We start from the raw sequence: 25,756 nt of genomic DNA on the forward strand, positions 1-25,756 counted from the left end.
TCAGGGGACTCTTTAAATAAATGCTGAGAGGGAAGTTAACTTTGCTTTTCTCCTTCTTTCTACAGGATTATTGCCTGGATCCATTAGAGATTTTCTGTAGGGGGGAAGGATTTCCACATGCAGAGCATGACTTTCCTGCCTTCTTCTTTCTGCTGCAGCTAAAAACGCCTCCCTGCCCGCACAAAATATTTCTGGGGATCATCCTCCAGAAGCAGGACTGGGGCATGGGACATGGTGGGAATGAAAAAGTCAAGTTTCAGAGGATCCAAGCCAGTATAATACATATATGGCTATGTAGATAAGCATATGTCTTATCCAATAGACAGACAGAGATAATTTACATATTCCCAAACTGTTCCAGGCACTTTGGGGAGGGAGGGAAAGTGCTACTGAGAGCCAGTTTGGTGTAGTTGGTTAAGTGTGCGGTCTCTTATCTGGGAGAACCAGGTTTGATTCCCTGCTCCTCCACATGCACCTGCTGATGTGACCTTAAGTCAGTAACAAGTTCTCATAGAGCTGTTCCTCTCAAAAGCAGTTTCTGTTAGAGCTCTCTCAGCTCCACCTACCTCACAGGCAATGCTCCCTCTAAGCTGTGGAGTCTTGTGAGCAAAAATTCTACTTTGTGAGCTACTGGCATTAAAGTTGTGAGCTACTGAATAAATTAGTTGCTCTAGAGCCATTTATCCTGAGCTAAGACAAAAATGTGTAAGCTGGAGGCTAAAAAACTGGGCTAGCTCACACTATCTCAGCTTAGAGGGAACACTGCTCAAAGGGTGTCTGTTGTGGGAGGGAAAGGGAAAGGAGATTGTAAGTCACTCTGAGATTCCATTGGGTAGTAAAGGGCAGGATATAAATCCAATCTCTTCTTCTTTTATCATCTTAAACTAGTCAGACAACTGGTTCCCTAGCTCTCCCCCATGACTTAGCCATGGTGATCCATGCAGTGGTCACCTTCAGGTTGGACTACTGCAACTTGCTCTATACAGGGCTGCCCTTGACTCTGCTCTGAAAACTCCAGTTGGTTCAAAGTGCAGTGGTGTGCCTGCTGACTGGGTCGACTCTACAAACACTCATGCAGCTAGTGCTTTGCCAGCTGAGTACCAAATCAGGTTGAAGGTTTTGGTATTAACCTTCAAAGCCCTAAGCAGTCTGTGACCATCATATCTGCAGGACCAACTCTCCCCTTATGTTCCCCCGCGAGACTTGCATTCTTCTGAGCAACATCTCCTGATGGGCCCCAAGCCCAAAGACAGTCTCAACCAGTACCAGGGCCTTCTCAGCTCTGACTTCGGCCTGGTGGAACTCTCTACCAAATGAGACTAGGGTCCTGCAGGACTTATTACAGTTCCACAGAGCCTGCAAAACAGAGTTATTCTACCAGGCCTTAGTCTGAGGTGGCAGGTGCCTGAGCATGGCCTCTAGGGGTGTGCAAAAGAAAAAAATTCAGGAAAATTCGGATTTGGGGCTAAAAAAATCCAGGAGGCTGTATATCTCCTAATAGCAGATTTTGCAGTCGAATCTGATTCCAGAGATATTTGGCTATTCCAGAATACATGGCCCCATTATACCCCCTATGGGCCATTGAAATCAATGGCAAAATAGGGTATGTTGTTGTTGTTCAGTCACACAGTCGAGTCTGACTCTTTGCAACCCCATGGACAAAAGACACGCGAGGCCCTCCTGTCTTCTACCATCCTCCGAAGTCTGCTCAAATTCATGTTTGTTACATCAGTAACGCTGTCCAGCCATCTCATCTTTTGTCGTCCCCTTCTTCTTTTGCCTTCTGTCTTTCCCAGCATCAGGGTCTTCTCCAGTGAGTGCTCTCTTCTCATTTGGTGGCCAAAGTATTTGAGCTTCAGCTTCAGTATCTGACCTTCCAGAGAACAGTCAGGGTTGATTTCCCCTAGGACTGACTGATTTGATCTTCTTGCAGTCCAAGGGACTCTCAAGAGTCTTCTCCAGCACCACATCTCAAAGCATCTATTTTTCTGTGCTTGGCCTTCCTTATGGTCCAGCTCTCACAGCCGTACATTACTACTGGGAATAACATCGCTTTGACTATATGGACTTTTGTTGGCAGGGTGATGTGTCTACTTTTTATTATACTGCCCAGGTTCACCATAGCTGTCCTCCCAAGGAGCAAACATCTTTTAATTTCATGGCTACAGTCACCATCTGCAGTGATCGTGGATCCGAGAAATGTGAAGTCAGTCACTACATCCATGTCTTCCCCTTCTATTTGCCAAGGTGTGATGGGGCTGGATGCCATGATCTTAGTTTTTTGATGTTGAATTTCAAGCCTACTTTTGTGCTCTCTTCTTTCACCCTTAACAAGAGGTTCTTTAGGTCCTCCTCACTTTCTGCCATTAGAGAGGTGCATATCTGAGGCTGTTGATGTTTTCCCCGGCAATCTTAATTCCGGCTTCTGCTTTATCCAGGCCAGCATTCCACATGATGTATTCTGCATATAAATTAAATAAGCTGGGTGACAACATACATCTTTGTCGAACTCCTTTTCCTATTCTAAACCAATCAGTTGTTCCATATCCCATTCTGACAGTTGCTTCTTGATCCTTATACAGGTTTCTCAGGAGACATGTGAGGTGGTCTGGTACTCCCATCTCTTTAAGGACTTGCCACAGTTTGTTGTGATCCACACAATCAAAGGCTTTAGCATAGCCAATGAAACAGAAATAGATGTTTTTCTGGTACTCCCATGCTTTCTCCATAATCCAGCAAATGTTGGCAATTTGATCTCTAGATCCTCTACCTCTCCGAAACCCAGCCTGAACTTCTGGTAGTTCCTGGTCTACATACTGCTGAATCCTAGCTTGTAGAATCTTTAACATGACCTTGCTGGCATGTGAAATGAGCGCAACATTCCTCTTTGCATTACCCTTCTTTGGGATTGGAATATAACCTGGTCTTTTCCAATCCTGTGACCACTGTTGTGTTTTCCAAATTTGTTGACATAATGTGTGCATCACTTTAACAGCATCGTCTTTTAGGACTTTGAATAACTCAACTGGGATACCATCATCTCCACTCGCTTTGTTGTTAGTAATGCTTTCTAAGGTCCATTTGAATTCACACTGGCTCAAGGTCAGCGATTTCACTGTCATGGTTGTCAAGGACATTGAGATCCTTCTTGTATAATTCTTCTGTGTATTCTTGCCACCTCTTCCTGATTTCTTCTGCTTCTGTTAGGTCCCTACCATTTTTCCTTTATCATGGCCATCTTTGCACGAAACGTTGCCTTGATTTCTCCAATTTTCTTGAAGAGATCTCTTGTCCTTCCCTATTTAAAATAGGATATAGGGGCACCCAAAAAGGCCCATTTCTCCTAATGGTGGGGGAAAAGCGATCAGCCACTGTTATCACAGTGGGAAAACTGATTCTGGGGAGGAGAGGGTTTGAGGAAGAGCCCCTACATTTGCAGGGCAGCTGCAGGAGCCCCTCCCACATAGGTAGTGCCATCTCCCCAAGCAGAACCAGTGCACCATGCTACTGCCATTGGCACAAACAGTACGTTCGATGAAACTAGATAATCTCTCTTTCAAGAATTGGGGTGGTGACTCTCTACAAGGACTGCTGCACAGAAACAGTGCATTGAATGTACTACTGCCATGCAGCAAAGATGGGGCATGGACTTACTGCATGTCAAACATCTGCCCACTGAACCACAGCTCCACAGAAATAATACCAGTGTTGAATCCCTTAACACTCCACTTGTTATTTGTCACTGAAAGAAAATCTTGGAAACTAGGGCACGGTTTTTAAAAGAAGCTGATGAAAAATCAAGGCTGCTCAAGGGAAACCTTGACTGACATGCCAAGTGGCATGCAAATATCACCTTTGCTCTTCTTTTAAAAGCAAGTATCTTGGGAGCCTGTCATTGCACTATACTTATTCCACATCTTGGTTCTGGCATGGAACATTCCCAAAGAGAGAAGCATTCTTTTTCTATCACAACAAAGCTGAGAGACCAGTTGTCATAAAAACAGTCAGTACTATGGAACCCCCAGGACATAACAGAGATATTGGCTTCCTATCTCAGTAGACATAATAATTAATAACTAAGTTGTTTAGTTCTCAGCTTTTCACAGAAAACAGATTATGTTGGTCTTAAAGGTGCCACTGCAGTCAAACTTAGTTCTCAGGCATGTTATTAACCCCATCAGTACCTGTTCTGAATCCAAAATTGCAGCTTTTTTGCTCTTGTATAATATGTTTATCCACTTCTAGCTGCAGTTACCACTCTGTCATTTTGGCATCTAGATTCTAATGGTGCTTCCTGTCAACAAATCCCCCCATATGAAATATGAGGGGATACCCTTTTCATTTAATCTCATGGAGCTCTTTTGTTGCTTATACCACCTAACAGTGTCCTTCGCTTGTCTTGAAGTGACACTGGCGCACTTCTAAATGTCATTCTCTCACATTTAGGTTTTCAGGTTTGTAGTTGAATGCTGCTGTATTCTTCACTTGCTCCATTCTTAGTTATACTCGGTGAACACCCAGGTTTTATTATGCATCTTGATTCTAACTGGTTCTTCCTGACTGTCAACCAACCCAGCAACAATGCCTCCCCCAATAAGGCCAAAATCAACTGAACCCAAACCTGATTTCAAACTGCAACAAAGACAGAAAGAGTCATCAGGCAACCAGAGGAAGCAAGTCACAAAGAGTAACACAAGACTGTATCAGTCACACCAGCTGCAAAGCCTACCCAGGAAAAAAGGGAAAAAAACACAAGTCTGTATAAGACAAAACAACACAGATAAACACAGCAACCCACCGACACCCACCACCAGCCCCTTCCCCAGCAACCAGAATGGGGAAGAAAGGAACTTTAAAAAAAACAATCCTAAATCCACAAGAAATCACACTGTGCAGCAAAAAAAAAACCATACAAGAAAAGCAACAACAGTATCCAGGAGAACCAAACCACAAGACACAACCCCACAACAGCGGCTGCCCATCTACTCCCAAGCAACAAAGGAAGCACCAGTAAACTCTTCAAAAACATCTGCCAGCGTCCACAAAACAGTAACAATAATTAAATCTGCAAACAACCACTAACACAACTTGTGATCAGAAATGTAACCAATTAACAACAGTGAACAAAATAGCCTGCCCCTCCATCCAGCAATAAAATAACAGCAATAATACAGTAATATCTTGAATGAAAGTATTGAAATATTTCTACAAGCTTTTAAACTCTGCACAAAATTTTAACTTCTAAAGACCTGACCAACCCACCCTCTCCCGCAGCCCAAAAGAAAACTCTAACCCACTCCAAGCAAGCACTCACCCAAAACAGGGACACTTTATAAAAGGAGACCAGTTACTCTTTTAAAACCAACAGAGTTTGAATTCTGGGGAGAATTAAGAGTTGAGCAAGTTACATCCAATGAGATACGAAGCCAATATCTCTATGAAATCCTGGGGATTCCTGGGCCTTGAGAATTTTCACAGTGGCTGGTCTCTCAGCTTTGTTATCATAGATAGGAATGCTTCTTCCTTCAGGTGTGTGCCATGCCAGAACCAAGAACTAAAAAAAGTACAGTGCAGTGACAGGTTTCCAAGTTACTTGCTTTTAAAAGAAGACTAGAGGTGATATCCATGCAACTTATTGCCACATAAGTTAAGGTTCCCCTTGAGCAGCCTTGACTTCCCAGAAGCTTCTTTTAAAACCCAAGTGTCCTGTCCTAGTTTCCAAAATTTTCTCTCTTACAGTGTAGTGTCACATAATTTCTCACAGGTATTTCTTATGTAGGGCTATGATTCAGTATGCAACTCCTTTGCATGTGGAAAGTTCATGCCCCATCTCTGCTGCTTGGCACTTGTACGTTCAATGCACTGTTTCTGTGCTGCAGTCCCTACAGAAAGCCCCCATCCCAATTTTTAAAGCTGAGGGATTCTCTAATTTGAACTAAGGTTCTGTGCATTGCACTACCATCACCACAGTGGCACTTGTTCTGCTTGGCAACTATGTTCCTTGCAAGCTAGCACCCTAAGACAGTTGACTTGACTGCAGAAATTCTGTAGGAGACTCTGACTGCTGCCTGGGGTAGTTTTCCCATCATAGATGGTGCCCCAAGAGTTGTACCCCCTGATTCAATCCTTTTGGAAGTTGGGGGTTTTGTGGGAGAGAGGTACCAGAAGCAGCCTGCAAATTTGGTGCCTCTCACTCAAACCCCCTTCCCCCCAGAGGCATTTTTCCCACTGTAATTACAGTGAGGAAAATGACTGATTGCTTATTTCCCATACCATACCAAACCTTTAATGGCATAATAGATTCAGATAAAAATACACAGAATATAAAAATTTAAACATTGGAGATAAAATCAAAATAAAACCGAGCTTACAGATACATTCAAACATGGTCAGAATTAAATTTAAGGATGTCAGCCAGAAATTTTGCCACAGCCTCACTAATCACCCCCTCAGTATCACTCAATAAATAATAACAGGGTGGCAGAATAGACAAATCTGGAGAAAAAGAAAGCTTGCCAAATAAATCTTTACGGAGGTTATGGTAAAAAGAACAATCAAGCAATATATGCTGGATTGAGTCAGGGGTATTCGCTCCACAGGAGCAAAGTCTGTCGGCTAAAGGGACTCGCTGATATCTCCCTTGTAAAACTTTGGAGGGAAACGCGTTTAGTCTGGCCAACATAAATGCCCTGCGATGACTTGGAGTGGTTAGGTCTGATAGATAATTTGTGGCTTATTTCCCATCACAAGGGGAAAGGGCCCTATTTGGGTGCCTCTAGAATTGGATTTCCTGGTCCAATCTTTTTGAAGCTTGGGGGTTCTTTGGGGGAGAGGCTCCCACAGCAGCCCTGCAAAGTTTGTTGTAGTGATTAAGAGCCAGTTTGGTGTAGTGGTTAAGTGTGCGGACTCTTATCTGAGAGAACTGAGTTTGATTCCCCACTCCTCCACCTGCACCTGCAGGAATGGCGTTGGGTTAGCCATAGCTATTGCAGGAAGTCGTCCTTGAAAGAAGAAGAATTGCAGATTTATACCCCACCCTTCTCTCTGAATCAGAGACTCAGAGCGGCTTACAGGGCAGCTGCTGTGATAGCCCTCTCAGCCCCACCCACTTCACAGGATGTCTGTTGTGGAGGGAGAAGATATAGGAGATTGTAAGTCGCTCCAAGTATCTGATTCAGAGGTAAGGACCCTTTGGTCCAATATTTTTTGAAACTTGGGGGTTCTGTGGGGGAGAGGCTCTTGAAGCTTCCCTGAAAATTTGGAGCCTCTACCTCAAACCCCCTGTCCCCCAGTCACACTTCATTATACCCTATTTTGCCATTGACTTCAATGGTCCATAGGGTATAATGGGGCCAAATCTGATTTGGTTCTATACGGCCTGAATACTGCCAAATCAGCTGTTTTTTGGGGGGTGTATTCGGTTTGGCCGAACCAAATGCACACCCCTAATGGCCTCCCCTGCTTCACCATGTCCACCATATTCCATTTAGAAATGGTGTTCTCATCTAATTCCCAAATATCCGTTCCATTGGATGTATCTGCAATAACTCTTGGGAATTTTGTTAATCTATTCTGCCATCTTAAATTATGGGGTTTTAATTTTGATTATTGTTTTACTGTTTTAAATGTTTTATTGTGGACTTTGTTGTGAGCCGCCCTGTGCCTGCTTGTGGAGGAGGGCGGGATATAAGTGTAATAAAATAAATGTTCAGTTATTTTACCTTATCTGAATCCATGTAGCAAATGCGCCACTAATAACAAAAAAATCATAAATAACTGAATAAATTAAGATTATTTTTCAACAGTTCAAAGGCGGAGCTCTTCCGCTTCCTGATCTACGACTGTGATACACTAATACCCTGGATGGGTTCTGGGAGCCACAGGAAGTAACTCCATATAGAAGCCTTTGGCAAAAAACTTCCCAAGTCTTAATAATTTCAGGGAAGAAGCCTGAATCCAGTTTCTATACACATAACTATCTTTAATCAATCAGCCTCCATCATCTTGGTCATAGCATTCTACCTCAAAACAGGAGTCAGCAAGGTGTACTAAGTCCTTGGAGATGTTAACTGTTTTTAATCACGTAACAGATACCATGAATAAATAAAACCTGCAGAAATAAAAATACAGAATGCCATCACCACCCCCGCCAAAAGAAAAAAAAACCCCAAAGAACACACTTACTGGGAAAGTCCTTTCCATCTGGATAGTAATACTCAGTGAATTCAATATGAATGGCTGGCATTTCTGGCGGGAGGTAGAGAGACTTTTTATTGCAAGAAAGAAGAGTTTTAGGAGAACGGCGATATTGATCGGCTGTAGAGACCTAAAATCAAGATTCGGCATTAAGTAATGCTTCTCTGAAAACACAGTGTAAATGATACTTCTCATTTAGTGCTTGACATAGAACACTGCAAAAATATTTTTAAAAAATGTTATGCATTTCTTTTACATATCTTATTTCCTACACTGTTTAGGGGGGAAAAGTCAATTTTGAAATACTCATAGGATCATAGAATCATAGAGTTGAAAGGGACCTCCAACCCCCTACACAATGCAGGAAATACCTCTCCCCACAGACTTGTTTCATACCCAGAACATGGCAAAAAACAGAAGAAGAAACTTTGAATGTGAAAATAAACCTGGAAGATATCTAGTACACAGTCTAACAAAAGAAAGAGAAAAAAGGATACTTGGGATCTGAAGGGAAATCCAGTATTTTATGCAGAGCAAGAAATGCATGAACGAATAAAAAAAATCTTGAATCTCTACAAAGAAGACTTAATAGATAGAAAAGGAATGGAGAAAAGGAATGAAGAAATATCTATCAAAAGTACTATTTAAAAGATTTACATCTGAACACAGAAGAATTTTGAACCAAATAATAATACAAGAAATCAACTATGCTATAAAAAAACTCAAGAACGATAAAGCACCTAGACAGTTTGACAGCAACTTATTATAAATGCTTTGAAGACATATTAGAAATACCCTTGCAAAGTATAATGAATGAAATACAAGAGACCAAGTGCACACTTACTTGGCGAGAAGCAAATATAACTTTAATATACAAAGAATTATTAACTTATTATTAACTTAGTCATATCGACCAATCCCATTTTTAAATGTTGATTATAAAAGCTTTACAACAATCATGGCTGAAAGATTAAGAAAATGCATACAAGACTTGATGCATGAAAATCAAATGCGATTTTGTTCCAAGAGAAGATATATAAAAGATATGAGATATTAGATATTTATTAAATATAATTGAATACAGAATCCTGTTGCGCAGAGTGGTAAAGCTGCAGTACTGCAGTCGGAGCCCTCTGCTCACGACCTGAGTTCGATCCCGGTGGAAGCTGGTTCAGGTAGCCAGCTCCAGGTTGACTCAGCCTTCCATTCTTCCGAGGTCGGTAAAATGAGTACCCAGCTTGCTGGGGGGAAAGTGTAGTTGACTGGGGAAGGCAATGGCAAACCACCCTGTAAAAAGTCTGCCGTGAAATCGTTGTGAAAAGCAACGTCACCCCAGACTCCAAAACAACAGGTGCTTGCACAGGGGACTACCTTTTTAAAATATATATATAATTGAATACTCAAAGGGAAAAGGAGAAAAAAAACAACCCAGTATTTATGCAAAGAAAGCTTTTGATAATGTATCTCAGTTATTTTTAATGGAAGCTCTACAAAAAAAGAACTGCGGAACAGAATTTTTGAACTGGTTGTATTTATAAAAAAACAAGCTAGAATTTTAATCAATGACTCACTAGCGGAGAAAACTGAACTATCAAAAGGAACACAAAAAGGTTATTTAATATCATCATTATCAAAAGTTTTCTGGAAGTCAAGATAAACAACATCTATTGGGACAAAGGGGACCCAATAGATGTTGTTTACCTTCCAGAAAGCTTTTGGTAAAGTTCCTCATCAAAGGCTCCTTAGTAAGCTCGAGAGTCATGGAGTAAAAGGACAGGTCCTCTTGTGGATAAAAAACTGGCTAATTAATAGGAAGCAGAGAGTGAGTATAAATGGCCAGTCTTCGCAGTGGAAGACGGTAAGCAGTGGAGTGCCAAAGGGCTCAGTACTGGGTCCCATGCTCTTTGACTTGATCATTAATGATCTGGAGTTGGGAGTAAGCAGTGGAGTGCCCAAGTTTGCAGATGACACTAAATTGTTCAGGGTGGTGAGAACCAGAGAGGATTGTGAGGCACTCCAAAGGGATCTGTTGAGGCTGGGTGAGTGGACGTAAGCGTGGCAGATGAGTTTCCATGTGGCCAAATGCAAAGTAATGCACATTGCGGCCAAGAATCCCAGCTACAAATACAAGTTGATGGGTTGTGAACTGGCAGAGACTGACCAAGAGAGAGATCTTGGGGTCGTGGTAGATAACTCACTGAAAATGTCAAGACAGTGTGAGATTGCAATAAAAAAGGCCAATGCCATGCTGGGAATTATCAGGAAGGGAATTGAAAACAAATCAGCCAGTATCATAATGCCCCTGTATAAATCAATGGTGCTGTCTCATTTGGAGTACTGTGTGCAATTCTGATCACCACACCTCAAAAAGGATATTATAGCATTGGAAAAGGTCCAGAGAAGGGCAACTAGAATGATTAAAGGGTTGGAACACTTTCCCTATGAAGAAAGGTTAAAACGCTTGGGGCTCTTTAGCTTGGAGAAACGTCGACTGCGGGGTGACATGGTAGAGGTTTACAAGATTATGCATGGGATGGAGAAAGTAGAGAAAGAAGTCCTTTTCTCCCTTTCTCACAATACAAGAACTCGTGGGTATTCAATGAAATTGCTGAGCAATCAGGTTAGAACGGATAAAAGGAAGTACTTCTTCACCCAAAGGGTGATTAACATGTGGAATTCACTGCCACAGGAGGTGGTGGCGGCTACAAGCATAGCCAGCTTCAAGAGGGGATTGGATAAAAATATGGAGCAGAGATCCATCAGTGGCTATTATCCCTGTTTGTTATCCCTGGGCCAAAGGAGGCCCGCCTGCAATCCACCAGGGACAGGGCCTTCTCTATAACGGCTCCTTTCTGGTGGAACCAACTGCCGGAAGAGGTGAGGGCCCTGCGGGACCTTGGCCAGTTCCGCAGGGCCTGTAAGACAGCCCTCTTCCGGCTGGCTTATAATTAACTGGCATTGGAAGCTGAGTGTAGTTTTGATAGACCGCCGTTATATGTTTTATTATTTTACTGTTTTAACTGTGTAAGATGTTTTAAATTCAAAAATTATGTTAGATTTTTATGTGTTGTGAGCCACCCTGAGCCACTTCGGTGGGAAGGGCGGGATATAAATTTAAATAAACTTGAAACCCTCGACTAGAAAAAAATTAATGATAGCTTTAATAATTCACATTTTTATGATTCAACATATTCTTAAATATATATCATAACAGTGTTATGCCCCAAACCAACAAATTATTAGTATTTTTAAAAATGCAAGTCAGTATGAAAACTGAGCAGAAAAATAGACTAGATCAAGACTGATATATAAATATTTCCTAAAACAGAAGTATGAACAATGTAAAATCAAAAAGCAGAGATTCCACTAGTTGTCCCTGCCTGAAGCACAGAGTTAGCCATGAAAAACCAACCCTTGGTAGCAAGAAGCTTCACAGGAACATATGCTCGGTCATCATCACATGTACAGCAAGACACAAAAGATCTATCAACTGTAATTTTTATTTTTTTGCAATAAAAAAGGCCAACGCCATGCTGGGAATTATTAGGAAGGGAATTGAAAACAAATCAGCCAGTATCATAATGCCCCTGTATAAATCGATGGTGCGGTCTCATTTGGAGTACTGTGTGCAGTTCTGGTCGCCGCACCTCAAAAAGGATATTATAGCATTAGAGAAGGTGCAGAGAAGGGCAACTAGAATGATTAAAGGGCTGGAGCACTTTCCCTATGAAGAAAGGTTGAAACGCTTGGGACTCTTTAGCTTGGAGAAATGTCGACTGCGGGGTGACATGATAGAGGTTTACAAGATAATGCATGGGATGGAGAAAGTAGAGAAAGAAGTACTTTTCTCCCTTTCTCACAATACAAGAACTTGTGGGCATTCGATGAAATTGCTGAGCAGACAGGTTAAAACGGATAAAAGGAAGTACTTCTTCACCCAAAGGGTGATTAACATGTGGAATTCACTGCCACAGGAGGTGGTGGCGGCCACAAGTATAGCCACCTTCAAGAGGGGTTTAGATAAAAATATGGAGCACAGGTCCATCAGTGGCTATTAGCCACAGTGTATGTGTGTATATAACATTTTTGCCACTGTGTGACACAGAGTGTTGGACTTGATGGGCCGTTGGCCTGATCCAGCATGGCTTCTCTTATGTTCTTATGTTCTTAATTTGTGCTAGAATATACCTGATAAATGTTAACATCTGCCAGCCTAACCACAACAGGACTGGACATCAGTTTAGCCTTGGATTGCTGAGAGGACACAGGAGGTGGCTTAGCATTTCCTTGTGGTATCTGTTCCTTGCCTGTAGAAAACAGAAGGCATAAAAACCATGTGCCAGATGCAGTTGTTCTAAAACTGTCATTCATCTCCACTATTGTACTAGAAAATTTTTCAGAAAATATTCTAAAAGAGAAGACTGATAATTAAAACCAATAATGTCAAAACTAAAACTCATTAATTTACAAAATATAATGCATCTGGTGATGCACAGAATTGTGCAAGCTTTGGAGTAAGGCTGTACAATTTTTTTACCAGTATTTTTGGTTTTAGTCTATTGGATCTGAAGAAATTTTGGGATTTCTGAAAAATCCCAGATCCAAAGACCAGTATGGTATTTGGATCTGGGGGTTTTCTAACACCCCCACCCCCCAAAAAAATTGGTCCAATAGACCAGAACGAAAAAATACCAGTGAAAAAATACCAGCCTGATCCTAGGGCTGGCTTGGCTTCTCCTTAAGTCCAGTTTAAATCAAGCTGCAGAAGAAGGCAGTGCAGAACTGTGCCTGTAGGGAGCAATGGGTTTAGCAATCCTAGCTGGGCTGCCCTATCCTGCTGCCCAGTTTAAACAGGGCAGTAAAAGATGGCAGTACAGAGCTGCATCGGTGAAGAGTTCTCAATTCCCCACTAACACACCTGATCTTGGGCTGGCTTCTTTTTGCAGCACAGTTTAAACTGGGCTGCAAGAGAAGCCAGCCAGAGCCAAGCTGGCAGGGAGCTCTCAGCTTCCCATCATCCTGGCTGATCCGCAGGCTGACTTCTGTTTAAAGTTTAAAGGGACTACATAAACCCACCCAATTAGCAGCTGAGAGGTGGGAGCAATCTGCTTCTGCCCCTTTGCTGTTTTCAGATCTACCCAAAATTCCCAGATATATCTGGAATTTTCTTGCATTTTTTTCCAGATTTCCTGAGAAAGCCCAGATACATTTGGGAAGCTGAAATATACCCCCAAATACCAATAAGGTATTATTTCAGGATATTTCAGCTCAGGGAGATCTGAATGCACACCCTACTTTGGAGCATCATATTTCTTTTCTTCCGCTAGCTCTGAGCATCACTAAAACTATTTTCATACTCACAAGCGATTACAACTGAAATAAAGTTTTAAAGAAAGATGCCAAAGGTAAGACAAACAGCCAGGTATTCCTAATGCTACTATAGCTGTATTTGTATCCAACTGTGATCCACTGCAATTCATGGAACATATTCTCATCACACAAGTTAACAAAGTACACAATGAAATACCTGCTTGTGCATGCTGTGGGGATCCATGAGGAGGGGATTTAACAGGAGAATCTACATTGTGATCCTTGACAGCCTGCTTCAGCAATTCAACATTGCTTCTGAATTCCTGCAATAATTCTTCTGCCCATCCACTTCTAGTTTTGGTGGCTTCACTATAATGCATCCAATGACTGCAACCGTCACCTGCAAATATTACATATAAATGACTTACATACACATAAAAGCATTTTTACAATACACTATTCTTTATTTAAAACCATGTAAAAATAAGTCATTCTGAAAACTCTTTGCCAGTCTTCAATTACAAACCCCATGAAGGCTAAGAAACTTAACTATGGATAAGGAAAGTTCCCAATGTCACTTAATTTCTGTGCAGGGATAATACTAATGTTATGCGACTGCTGTAAGGATTACTGAATATAGGTAAAATATCTGGAACATACTGAAGAGTCGTATAAATGTAAAGTGTTTTAAAACCAATTTAAGCAACTTTTTCAATAAAGCAGATGTTAAGATACAATACTATATTTTGAACAAGATATTGAATCTGCAGCATCTTCATTCCATTTTCTAGTTCCAGGCAACTTGCAAGATGATGTGTATACAAGTGGGGTCCCATGAACATTCACAGGGGAGGGGACATCCCATTCTCCTGCTTAGTTTCCTCCCCCTCTCCTTCTTTCAGGAAGACAGTCTCTCACTCCCACTCACTTCTCTCAGCCAGTCTTCCCTTTGTCCTGTCCTCACACAGCTGTGGAAGAATGCAGCAACTCCCACAGTGGATGCCACTCCCCCTCCTTCACCTTCCCAACTCAACTGGTGGGAAGTGGTAGTAGCTTGTGGTAGCTCCTAGTCCTCCTCCTTCTGCAACCACTGTGCCACTACCTCAGCAGTGGAAGGGGGGAAGCAGTGATTCAAGTGCTCCCACCCACCTGACTGCCTGGCTCAAATGGCAAGAGTGGCAGCAGCTCCTGTTCCTCCCTCACCAGCCTGCAGCACAGGTATCTCAGCAGAAGGGGAATGAAGGCAACTCTTCCTCTCTGCCTGCTGGTCTGGAGTAGAGAGGCAAAAGTGCCTGAGCCAGAACCTTTGTTGTGTACAGGCACACAAGCTTAGTTGGCTTCTCCTTCCCTGCCTGTTCATGATATGTTTACATTGTCTGCACAAGCAGATTTTTTTCAGATTTTTTGTGCAAATTGGGGAACGGGACTTGTTCCTCAAGTTTATTTTTTAAATCTTCCTTCTCTCTCTAGAGCCCCAATCCAAACATTTAAGTATCTGCAGGTAGGGACATGTTGAGAATTATACATATTGGTAAGAATATTAACCTCATTCAACTACTTGGCAGACTCACTGTTCAAACTTCCTATATGTGCTAGACTATTAAGAGACTACAACTCAACATTTACCATTACCTGCTTTATGAAAAGGGTAGTAGTCTACTGTCAGTTGGCTAAAGGATAGCTGCATAGCTCCTCCCGAAATACGCCTGTTGGCAACTGTAAAACAATTATTTGCTGAACATAACTTTAGGGATAAGACAGAACAGATATCAAAATAAATATTAATATTAACAAAAAAAACCCTACCCTCACAGGGTAGTTACAGTGAGGGTAAAACAGAGGAAGACACGATGTTGTAAGCCACTTTGGTGCTCCACTGGGGACAGAAGTGGAGTATAAATATATAAACAAATAAGTAGTAGTTTAAGCTTCCTGAGCATTTAACCTTTTTGTGTACACATTACACCAAACACCTATGTAACACACAGAGCAGTAATGAACCAAAGATGCCATTATCAACTATAGCAATCTCACCCTCTACCCTCCCTCATGCACAGGCTTTTTCCTTTGTTTCTTCTTCTTTCTTGCTTGCTGAGTAGCCTCTAAATCTATTTTCTTCTTATTTGTTGATCTATGGCTGTTTCACCCTGTCACATTATTACATATTTTGATGCTGATCCAGCCAGGGACTTGAGGGAAGAGACAAAATCATCTGCTTACATTCTACTTCCGTAATGGCATACAAGAGGCTTTTCAAAGTTCAAAATGGACAAAATATTTTATTTAACTTGGAGGGGAAAAGGTCAGGTGGAATCAGGTAGGATGTATGAAGTAAACCGATAATTAAAGTGAGGTAACTTTCTAATCACACTAAATCCAGATAATATGTTGCCAACATATTATAATCAAATAAAGACATCAAATAAAGTTAATTTACCTTTTTCCTTAGCATTAATATCATCACATATATGCAGGTCCAAATGGGAAATTACTAGATGATAAGAAGTTTCCTTAACATCAAAATTATTGAACAGTTTCACAATTGCATCATTATGATCAACAGCTGCTGAGGACTGCTGTGTTTTCACCTGCTGAGAACTGGGCACAGCAGTGGAACTCTGGAAAAAAAATATAACTTTATAGACTTCATCCTCAGGATAAAGCATTTAAACATCTGAAAGTGAAAAGAAGTCCAACACATATGTTACACTTAGGTATTAAAGGAAGTTGCCTTCATCAAATGTTAGGATATTAGTCGCTATTCAAACCAACAGCACGGAAGCAGAGAGAAGGGTGCTCCAAAGAGTGACGAGAAGAGCACAAAAGATTTGCGGATGTTCTCTCCCCTCATTGGTGGATCTGTATAATATGGGATGTAAAAGGAAGATACAAATGATCCTAAGGGACCCTTCACATCTGGGCCATTTGCTATTTGAGATCTTACCGTCAGGTAGACGATATAGAGTGTTGAAGGCTAGGACAAACAGATTTAAGGACAGTTTCTATCCAAGTGCTGTGGTTAGGTTAAATGCAGGGTTATGAAGGATTATCTGTTTTAGATGTATTTAAATGGTTTAAATGGTTTTAATGGTTTTATGAATGTTTATCTGTTTTAGATGTATTTAAATGGTTTAAATGGTTTTAATGGTTTTAGATGTATTTAAATGCTATGAATATGAATATGTGTGTTTGATGTGTTGGTATGTTTGTGGAAGAGCACCTCATTTCGTTGCTCTCTTTTTGTGGAGAACAATGACAATAAATCTATCTATCTATCTATCTATCTATCTATCTATCTATCTATCTATCTATCTATCTATCTATCTATCTATCTATCTATCTATCTATCTATCTAAAATACTGGCAGTACTAAAAACCACACTGAACAAGCAGCTTCACTCAATCTACTTTAATTGTCTTCATACAAGTCTGTCAGCCATATGCTGGTAACAATGTATAAGGGATAACCTTGTATGTGTCCCTAAACACATGAAAGCATACTTTTGTATAAATAATCTCTCAAATGTTCCTTACATTTCTCTGAGGATCCTTTCCCCGCTGCTGAGCTAAGACAAGAATGTGGGCATGTGTATGAAATATCAGATATAAAATCACATAAAATGGAATAAAACTGGTCCCTTTTAAAGTATCAGTGATTTACTGTCTCCTTATACATCTGCTGAACATTTTAAGTCATATTGTTAAAAAGGAGAAGGAATATTTATAAACACTAAAAACACATAAATGACTGTTCTGCCCACTGCTAAAAATAATACTTAATGCAACATCTAAAAATACTTAATACAACATCTAGCTAAAAATAATACTTAATACAACAATCTTTGTATGGTTGTGACCTTGAACAGAGTCTTCTTGACACAATTCTGTGCCACACTGCAATGATAGGACACTCATTTTTCCCTTTCTATTCGCTAATATAGCTGTTCACTATTTGTTTATCTTGACCTATATATGGCTTCTCTTCTACAAAATGTAGGACAAAAATGGGTGGGATGTCAGAGTAGAATGGTATATATTGGATGCAGTCCAATAAAGAGACACATCTAAGACCCACTAAAACCAGTGGGGCTGAAATTCACTTGTTTAAGCTTGACTGAGTCAATAAGGAGCAAGTTTGCCTTTCTTACTGGATTGCGTTATTGGCTTGGGATCATTTGTATCCACTGAATAGTAAAACACAACAACTGAATATGCTTACCGGTGTGGATTCAGTAGCAAGGCTTTTTCTCTGTTCAGCTGATTTTTCTATTGCTTCACTAAGGGATTTTGCATACTGTACCATGGCTTTTAATTGGGAATCAGTTAAAACCCATAGCAAATCATCCAGTATTAGAATCAGTTTGGATGCCACCACATTGCAATCCTTTAACTGTGGGGATAAAGAGATTTTTGCACGTTAGTAACGCGGTTTTGATAATAAGTCAAAAGTTTAGATTAGAAGTTGAAACAGAACATTAAGCAATGCTTAATGACAGTAAAGAGGAATCTTTATAATCAGTAACTGCTGTGTCTTTGTGCCTCCTGCTGGCCATGGCTGAGAGAGATTTTTCCTAAAAGCTATTCTTTCCTAAAAGCTATTCTTCTAGTTGATAGTCTTCATCTGCTTTTCTCCCCTCAGCTCCAGACTATCAAGGAAATAATTAACTTCACCATTTTTACCAAATAGCCATCCCCTGGCCCCATTCTTTGAGCAAACATAGAACATTACACTTTTGTGTCTAGCATCTGGGAAGAATTCAACTCACCCTCACTACACAATGGGAATCACATCAAACTCTTGTATAAGCCACTTAACATACCCAGCCATGCCTTGCGAAACATTTTTGCCTATTAAGGAGGTACTCTGGACATGCTCAGTGTTGTGTGTTCCTGGATCCAACCACACACCCAAGATGCTAGTAATCTTGTCCCTCTTCTCCATTGACTTCTACTCTTTGGACAGGTAGCTATGAATCTTCCACCTCCTCCTAGTTAAATCTGACACCCTATTTGCTCCACTAAAGCTTATTTTTTCTGTTGTTCTTGTGTGTGTGTTAGTTCTAATTCAGTGTGTGTATTTTTATCATATTATTTTTATTTTTAATAAAATTCCTTTCTTAATTACAATTGGTTTGGGGATTTCAAATTCTCTCTCTCTGAACTAGTACTGGTATACACCGTGTGGGAATCCTGCTCCTAAAGAACTCTGTCTGGGTTTGCCTCTGCTAATTCCCCCTATAAAAAGAGGAGATCCCCAGTATTTCTGGTAACATCTCTCAACAGCCTTCTATTTTCACAAACAGTATATAACATAGCTTCAAAACAGTATTCAACATTACCCTTCTTTTAAGTGTGACCCTAATTTTGGACTGGTTAGTAATCAGGCGAACTGGAGCACTCATGATTTCATGTTGAGAGCTTTGGATTGCATCTGCTTCTATTCTGATCATCTGCCAGTTGATTTCTTTAAATGTCAACACCTAAAAAAAACCCATATATTAGGAACAAACAAAAGGCACACATGGAGTTACTAATGTAATACAAACTCCTTATACAGTTATTTAAGTGTTATTAAACAACTGTGCAGATTCTGTCATCACACATTAATATGCAGGACATTTCATAGAAGTTCATAAAATTATAGTATAAGAATAAATACCTAGTATTTTAAAGTGCCCAAGAGTTTATAAAACATATATAAAACCTCTGAAGATGAAAAATATTAAATAAAAAATAGGAGTGCCATGAAAAACAAAGTTGTAAACACAGACTAAAAGTTGATGATATCAGAATAATTAAGGTAGCTTGCCAGAAGTGCAACAGAACAAAATAATGTTTGCTCAAAATCTAAAAAGATATTTTATTTTGTATTCTCAAAAGAGTTCTCTACATGGTTTCTAGTACATAAAATGCAGTTCTCAAAATATTGTATTCTCAAAAGAGTTCTCTACATGGTTTCTAGTACATAAAATGCAGTATAATAAAAATCCTAAAGACAGACAAGCATCATTATAAAATAAATAACTACAAGTGGCAGCCATTAACATAGTTCTGAAAAAAATTAAACTGGATCAACAAGATGACTTGCAGTACCCATGACTTATTAAAGCCTGTATCAAGGATCGCACAAACTAACTCATTGTAAATGAGGGCCGTAGAGCAAAGCTTTCCAAATATTAAAGGACTGGGAGGCACTTGTGGGGAAAATCATTTCCCAAGATCTTCTGAGCACAGCCCATTTATGGATCTAAAGATAATGAGGACTACTGCCAGTATTCAGGGTGCTAAATTTCAGCACACACAACTTTTCTCCCAGCTCCTCTTCAACAAACTGGGGAACAATTTCTCGCTTTTGTTTCTCTGCCTCCTCTTCCGGATGCAAGTGTCATATAGCAGGAGCAGGCAAGCAAGCCAAACACATTCAGGTGCCCACACAAAATCCAGAGTTCAGTCCCAGAAGTCCACAAGCCAAAAGTGCACAAGCCAGAGATTTACTACCAGAAGGGGTGAACCAGAGAGCGAAGTCAGGAGCTCCAAGGGTCATCCACAAGCCAGAGAGTCATGAAACTGAAGTCCAAATCTAGTCCAAAGTCGTACAAAGAAAGTAGGGTCAGGAGTTGTGGTTGCAGAATCTAGCAGAATGACTTGTTGCTTCCACAACATGCAGACTCACTGAGCTGGTTTTATAGGCTGGCTGCTAGAGCGTAACTCTTCAACTACTCTCATCTGTTATCAGCCAGCAACAGGCCAGGAGCTCAGCCTTGTAACATCTTTCTTGCAGCTCCCTTCTTACCTGCTGTCTTCGGTGCTAAAAGGGTGGCGGTGAACCTCGTGGGCTACTGGCAGCTGAGGTTCATCTGCTGCATTGGACTCGGGGCTGGTGGTGACCCTGTGTCAGCTGATTAGCCTTGATAAGCCTGCAACTCCTCTTCCATCAGGTCAGGGCTACCTGCTTGAAACTCCTCTTCTCCTGAAGTGTCCACTTCTCCCAAGGAATCAATCCCTGCTGCTGCTGAGCCACGACAGCAAGCTTTTTTACCTCCTCCTTCATTCTATATATTTTGAGTACTTATATTAAATCCGTGATTTGCATTTGCAAAATGTACATGACAATGTACATGGCTTCAACTACAGAAGCTAAGGCCTTGTCTACCAAAAGTGTCTCAAATGAAGGTGTAAATGTATAAGCCATCCTTGTTAAACATATATTAGCCACCTTCAGAAACAGATTAATAGTTAATTAACAGCTTACTTATATTATGGATAAAGACTGAGGAGAAAAGACAATGTTTTGGAAATGTACAAATAATAATAATAAGTTTTTATTTATACCCCGCCCTCCCCGCCAAGGCAGGCTCAGGGCGGCTTACAAAACATGATACAGTATCATGGTATAACAGTAACAGATAAAATCAGTTAACAGTATAAATACAATATATAAATTAATATTAAAAATCAGCTAAAACAATACAGTGCTGCTACAATCTCTGCTTATCCAAGACAGCGTAATATTACTTCTGGTTCCATCTTAAAAGGCTGCTTGGAAGAGGGCAGTTTTGCAGGCCCTATGGAACTGATTAAGATCCCGTAGGGCCCGCACCTCTTCCGGCAGCTGATTCCACCATTGGGGCGCTCTTATAGAGAAGGCCTGCTCCCTAGTTGTTTTAAGTTTGGCCTCCTTAGGCCCAGGGATTTCCAAAAGATTTTGTGAGCTGGAACGCAGTGCTCTCTGGGAAACATATGGAGAGAGGCGGTCCCTGAGGTAGGCAGGTCCTCGACCATATAAGGCTTTAAAGGTGATAACCAGCACCTTGTAACGAACCCAGTATACAATTGGCAGCCAGTGCAGTTCCCGCAGCCTAGGCCGCACATGTTCCCACCGAGGTAGTCCCACTAGTAGCCTGGCTGCTGAGTTCTGCACTAGCTGCAGTTTCCGCGTTCATCACAGGGGCAGCCCCATGTAGAGGGCATTACAGTAGTCCAGTCTCGAGGTGACCATCGCGTGGATCACTGTTGCCAGGTCGCCTCGTTCCAAGAAGGGGGTCAGCTGCCTCGCCCGTCTAAGATGAAAAAAGGCGGACTTGGCAGTGGCAGCTATCTGGGCCTCCGTTGTCAAGGAAGACTCCAGTAGCACTCCCAAGCTCCTGACTTCACGCACCGGTACCAGTGGCGCCCCGTCAAAAGCTGGAAGGGGGATCCCTCCTCCCGGACTGCTGTGGCCTAGGCAAAGGACCTCTGTCTTCGCTGGATTCAATTTCAACCCCCTCAGCTTGATCCAATCAGCCACGGCTTGCAATGCCCGGTCCAGATCTACAGGGGCGTCGGCAGCCCGGCCACCCATCAATAGATAGAGTTGGGTGTCATCAGCATACTGGTGACAACCCAGCCCATGTCCCCGGGCGATCTGGGCAAGGGGGCGCATATAGATGTTAAATAATATTGGAGAGAGAACCGCCCATTGAGGCACCCCGCAATTAAGTGGGTGCCTCTGAGACAGCTCTCCCCCAATCGCCACCCTTTGTCCCCAGCCTTCAAGGAAAGAGGAAAGCCCAACCTTCAAGGAAAGAGGAAAGCCACTGTAAGGCTAGCCCCTGAATCCCTGCGTCAGCGAGGTGGCAGGTCAGCAACCGGTGATCGACCATATCGAACGCCGCCGATAGGTCTAGCAACAGCAATACCGCCACACCGCCTCGATCCAGATGTCGCCGGAGGTCATCCATGAGGGCGACCAACACTGTCTCCATCCCGTGGCCCGGGCGGAAGCCGGACTGAAAAGAATCTAAGGTGGAAGCATCATCCAGAAAACTCTGCAATGCCGCAGCCCTCTCTATTACTTTGCCCAAAAAGGGCAAATTTGAGACCAGCCAGTAATGCGCCAATGTGGCCGGATCTGATGTAACCTTTTTCAGGAGAGGGCAGACCACTGCCTCCTTCAGAGGGGTTGGAAAAAGACCCTCCGAAAGAGATCTATTTATGATGTCCCGTATAGGACATCTTAGCTCCTCCTGGCAAGCTTTAATTAACCAGGAGGGGCATGGGTCCAAATCGCAAGTTGTTGGGCGCGCAGCAGAGAGGACTCTGTCAACTTCCTCCAAGCTGAGAGGGTCGAAATGATCCAGGGTCAAACCAGAAGGCAGGCATGGAGCCTTGAGTCCACTTACTGTATCCAACATGGCAGGGCAATCGTGGCGGAGCGATTGGACTTTGTCTGCAAAAAATTTCACAAAAGCCTCACAGCCTATCTCCAATTCCTTAACATTTGGTTTGCCTTGTGGCAATGTAGTAAGATTCCGAATTGTTCTAAATAATTGTGCCGGGCGCGAATTTGCAGACGCAATCTTAGCTGCAAAGTATATCTTCTTTGCGGCCTTGACTGCCATCTCATAGGATCTCATAAATTCTCTATAAGATGCTCTAGTCACTTCATCCCGAGTATGCTGCCATTGCCTCTCTAATCGTCTGAGACCCTGTTTCAGCTGGCGTAATTCCGGGGTATACCACGGAGCCAGCCTGATTCGAGGTCGCAGAGGGTGCCGAGGTGCGATCTCATCAATGGCTGTAGAGAGCCGGCTATTCCAGGACTCAATAAGGCCATCGAGGGAACCGCCAGAGGGCCAGGAATTCCTTAGAGCAGTCTGGAACCGCAGGCGAGCCATAATACGCTCATCGCCTAAGCACATTTGGAATGTCCATACGAGCCCTGAGAGCAAGATGGTCCGACCATGGCACTACTTCTGTAATTACATTGTCCACCATAACTCTGGCCGCAAAGATCAGGTCTAACATGTGGCCAGCCTGGTGAGTGGGGGTTGTGACAAATTGAGAGAGTCCCAGTGTTGCCATGGATGACACTAGGTCGGCCGCCGGCTTAGAGGTCGGGTCATCCGCATGGACGTTGAAGTCACCCAGGACCACCAGCCTTGGGTGCTCCAGCACCCAGCCTGCCATGGCCTCAAGCAGGGACAGTAAGGCGTTGGCCGGTGCGCTAGGTGAACGGTACACCAGCCAAATAGCCAACCCCTCTCCAACCTCCCACACCAGGCCTGCACATTCAATACCCTTGATCTTTGGAGCCAGGAGTGCCCTGAAGGAGGAAGCCTCACGTATGAACAATGCCACTCCTCCCCCCCGCCCACTAGTCCATGATTGGTGAAAGACCGAGTAACCTGGGGGAGCTATTTGAGAGAGAGCTACCAGATCTCCCTCTTGTACCCAGGTCTTGGTCACGCAAGCCAGGTCCATGTCCTGCTCGAGTAAAAACTCTCGGAGGACAGAGGTCTTATTATTAATGGACCTGGCATTACATAACACCAATGACGGAGGTGGGTTGTTTAATTTGGCCCTACTACTGGTCACGCTTGGGATGGGACACAGACTGGAAGGTGACCGAGCCCTAATTGGTCTCGGTCCCCTTCCCTTATATCGTTGCCTGTTCCCACCGCCATACCTCCCCCTCCCCAGGCTGATTATTATTATTAGGCTTGATTCACCTGATGTAGTTAAATAACAGCATGCACTCGTATTATTATAGTCTTATTCAACTTATTCCTTTTCTGATATGATATAGAACAAAGTATGGTCAATATTCTGTCAAAACTAAATATTTCCTGAAAATCACTACTTAATGAATATTCATCAGGATTGTTATATTATTAGTTTTAATCTATCACTATCTTTTTATATATAGGATGTATAGTTTATATGAAAAACTGAAATAGATTTTAGAATTATTTTATTTTCATTTAATTGTTTTTCTTTCTCCCTCGCTGATGTAGCTGTAAGTATAATTGTTGTTAAAATGTATAATAAGGAAGTTGAAAAGCAAAGTATTTCAGAGGATTTCCTATTTTTGTTATATGTACTACACATAACATAAATCTCCTTGATAAATGTAAACCATTTTACATTATTAATTTTTTCTATACCCCATTTCCTTCTTTTTCTGTATCCCTATTATTTTTAAATATATATATTTAAAAAAAATAGCTGCAGGGTTCTCCTCACCCACATTTTGCTGTGCATGCTTGAAGAACTTGGCAGATCCTCTGAACTCAATCTATAGGCTCATTTACATGTTCCCCAAGGGACACAGCTTTCCATTCACTGATACAAAATAAAGTTATCTGGGCATGTAATTCCTTTGTTTAGCATACTTCATAAATGATGCAGCTTGCACAGGATGAAGCACAATTTGAATAAGTATGTGAAAGAGAGAACCGTGTAGCCTGAAATCATTGCAAAGACCTAAAACAACATGTGAGTAACCACTAAGGGTTGAGTCACATGTTACAAAAGCATCTTCTGCAGGTTCATGCCTCCCTAGCACTCATGGATGAGATTTGCATCAGGACTGCAATGGGACCTTATAACAGCGACCTTATGCCTCCGCCGTGTGCACCATTTTCCCAACCTAGAACAATCCCAGGGAAACACTATTTGCTCCACTGAAGAAACTTACATGGTGGCTTGACATCAATTTCCCTAACAGGGCAAACAGCAGCTCACTAGGGCTATTTGACATTGGGAAAAAGGCATGAGGAAAAAGGCAACAGTCTCTCCATACACGGGTATCGGTAGATATTGGGCCTACACATACCTGGGCACAGAACTCCAGAATGTATCTTCATAACGTGTGACTCACTCCTCAATCAGCAACAATCATATCACTTTAATTACATGTAACTAGGGGCTCCCAAAGTGAGACACCATAACCGTTAAAAGTAACTTAAATAATAATGTTAAGATTAAAGTAACATTGTGATATTTATTAATGGCATCATTTAGACAATACTATGCTTGTGAAACCAGTTTATTATAAATACAAAGTGGCATTACCTCTCCACGTTGAGACTCTTGTATGCGAGTAAATCTTAAGTCACCATGTTCCCAGTTTGCATTGACACTATATATTCTCAACTGAGAAAGTTCAAATGAAGCATTGAACGCTTTTGCTCCAATTCGGATTATAATGGAGTTTACAGAAACAGATATTCCTTCTACCACTTTTTCAGCAAAACCATATTCACTGGAGAAATAAAATGCAAACATTTCCATCATAATTGTAGTATGTAAATAACTATTAATTTATGTAGTAACTATTAATTACCATAAACACAGCATATGCAATTAAAAAGAAACTGGTGTAAAGCAATAAGCTGAGTGTGGTTCCTTGAAGAATTAGAAACCAACAAAAGGGACCATCCCACAGAAACCAGAACTAGGGTCTAGGCAAGCTAAGGGTCAGTCAAGT

At 41.7% G+C, this 25,756-nt stretch overlaps 1 protein-coding gene across 2 annotated transcripts in view; it reads right to left on the reverse strand.

Annotated features, from left to right (window-relative positions):
• Positions 1-25,756, reverse strand: part of BLTP3B (bridge-like lipid transfer protein family member 3B) — a 109,266-nt gene that overhangs the window by 43,792 nt on the left and 39,718 nt on the right. For both annotated transcript variants that reach the window (XM_060245236.1, XM_060245235.1), the window contains 8 exons: positions 25,342-25,531; positions 18,846-18,986; positions 17,726-17,896; positions 15,944-16,124; positions 15,139-15,222; positions 13,724-13,906; positions 12,385-12,503; positions 8,185-8,326 (listed from right to left, as the gene is read on the reverse strand). In XM_060245236.1, coding sequence (XP_060101219.1) covers positions 8,185-8,326; positions 12,385-12,503; positions 13,724-13,906; positions 15,139-15,222; positions 15,944-16,124; positions 17,726-17,896; positions 18,846-18,986; positions 25,342-25,531 — 1,211 coding nt within the window. The remainder of the gene's footprint in view (positions 1-8,184; positions 8,327-12,384; positions 12,504-13,723; positions 13,907-15,138; positions 15,223-15,943; positions 16,125-17,725; positions 17,897-18,845; positions 18,987-25,341; positions 25,532-25,756) is intronic.

Source organism: Heteronotia binoei, chromosome 8, assembly GCF_032191835.1.
Source record: "Heteronotia binoei isolate CCM8104 ecotype False Entrance Well chromosome 8, APGP_CSIRO_Hbin_v1, whole genome shotgun sequence".
NCBI lineage: Eukaryota > Metazoa > Chordata > Lepidosauria > Squamata > Gekkonidae > Heteronotia > Heteronotia binoei.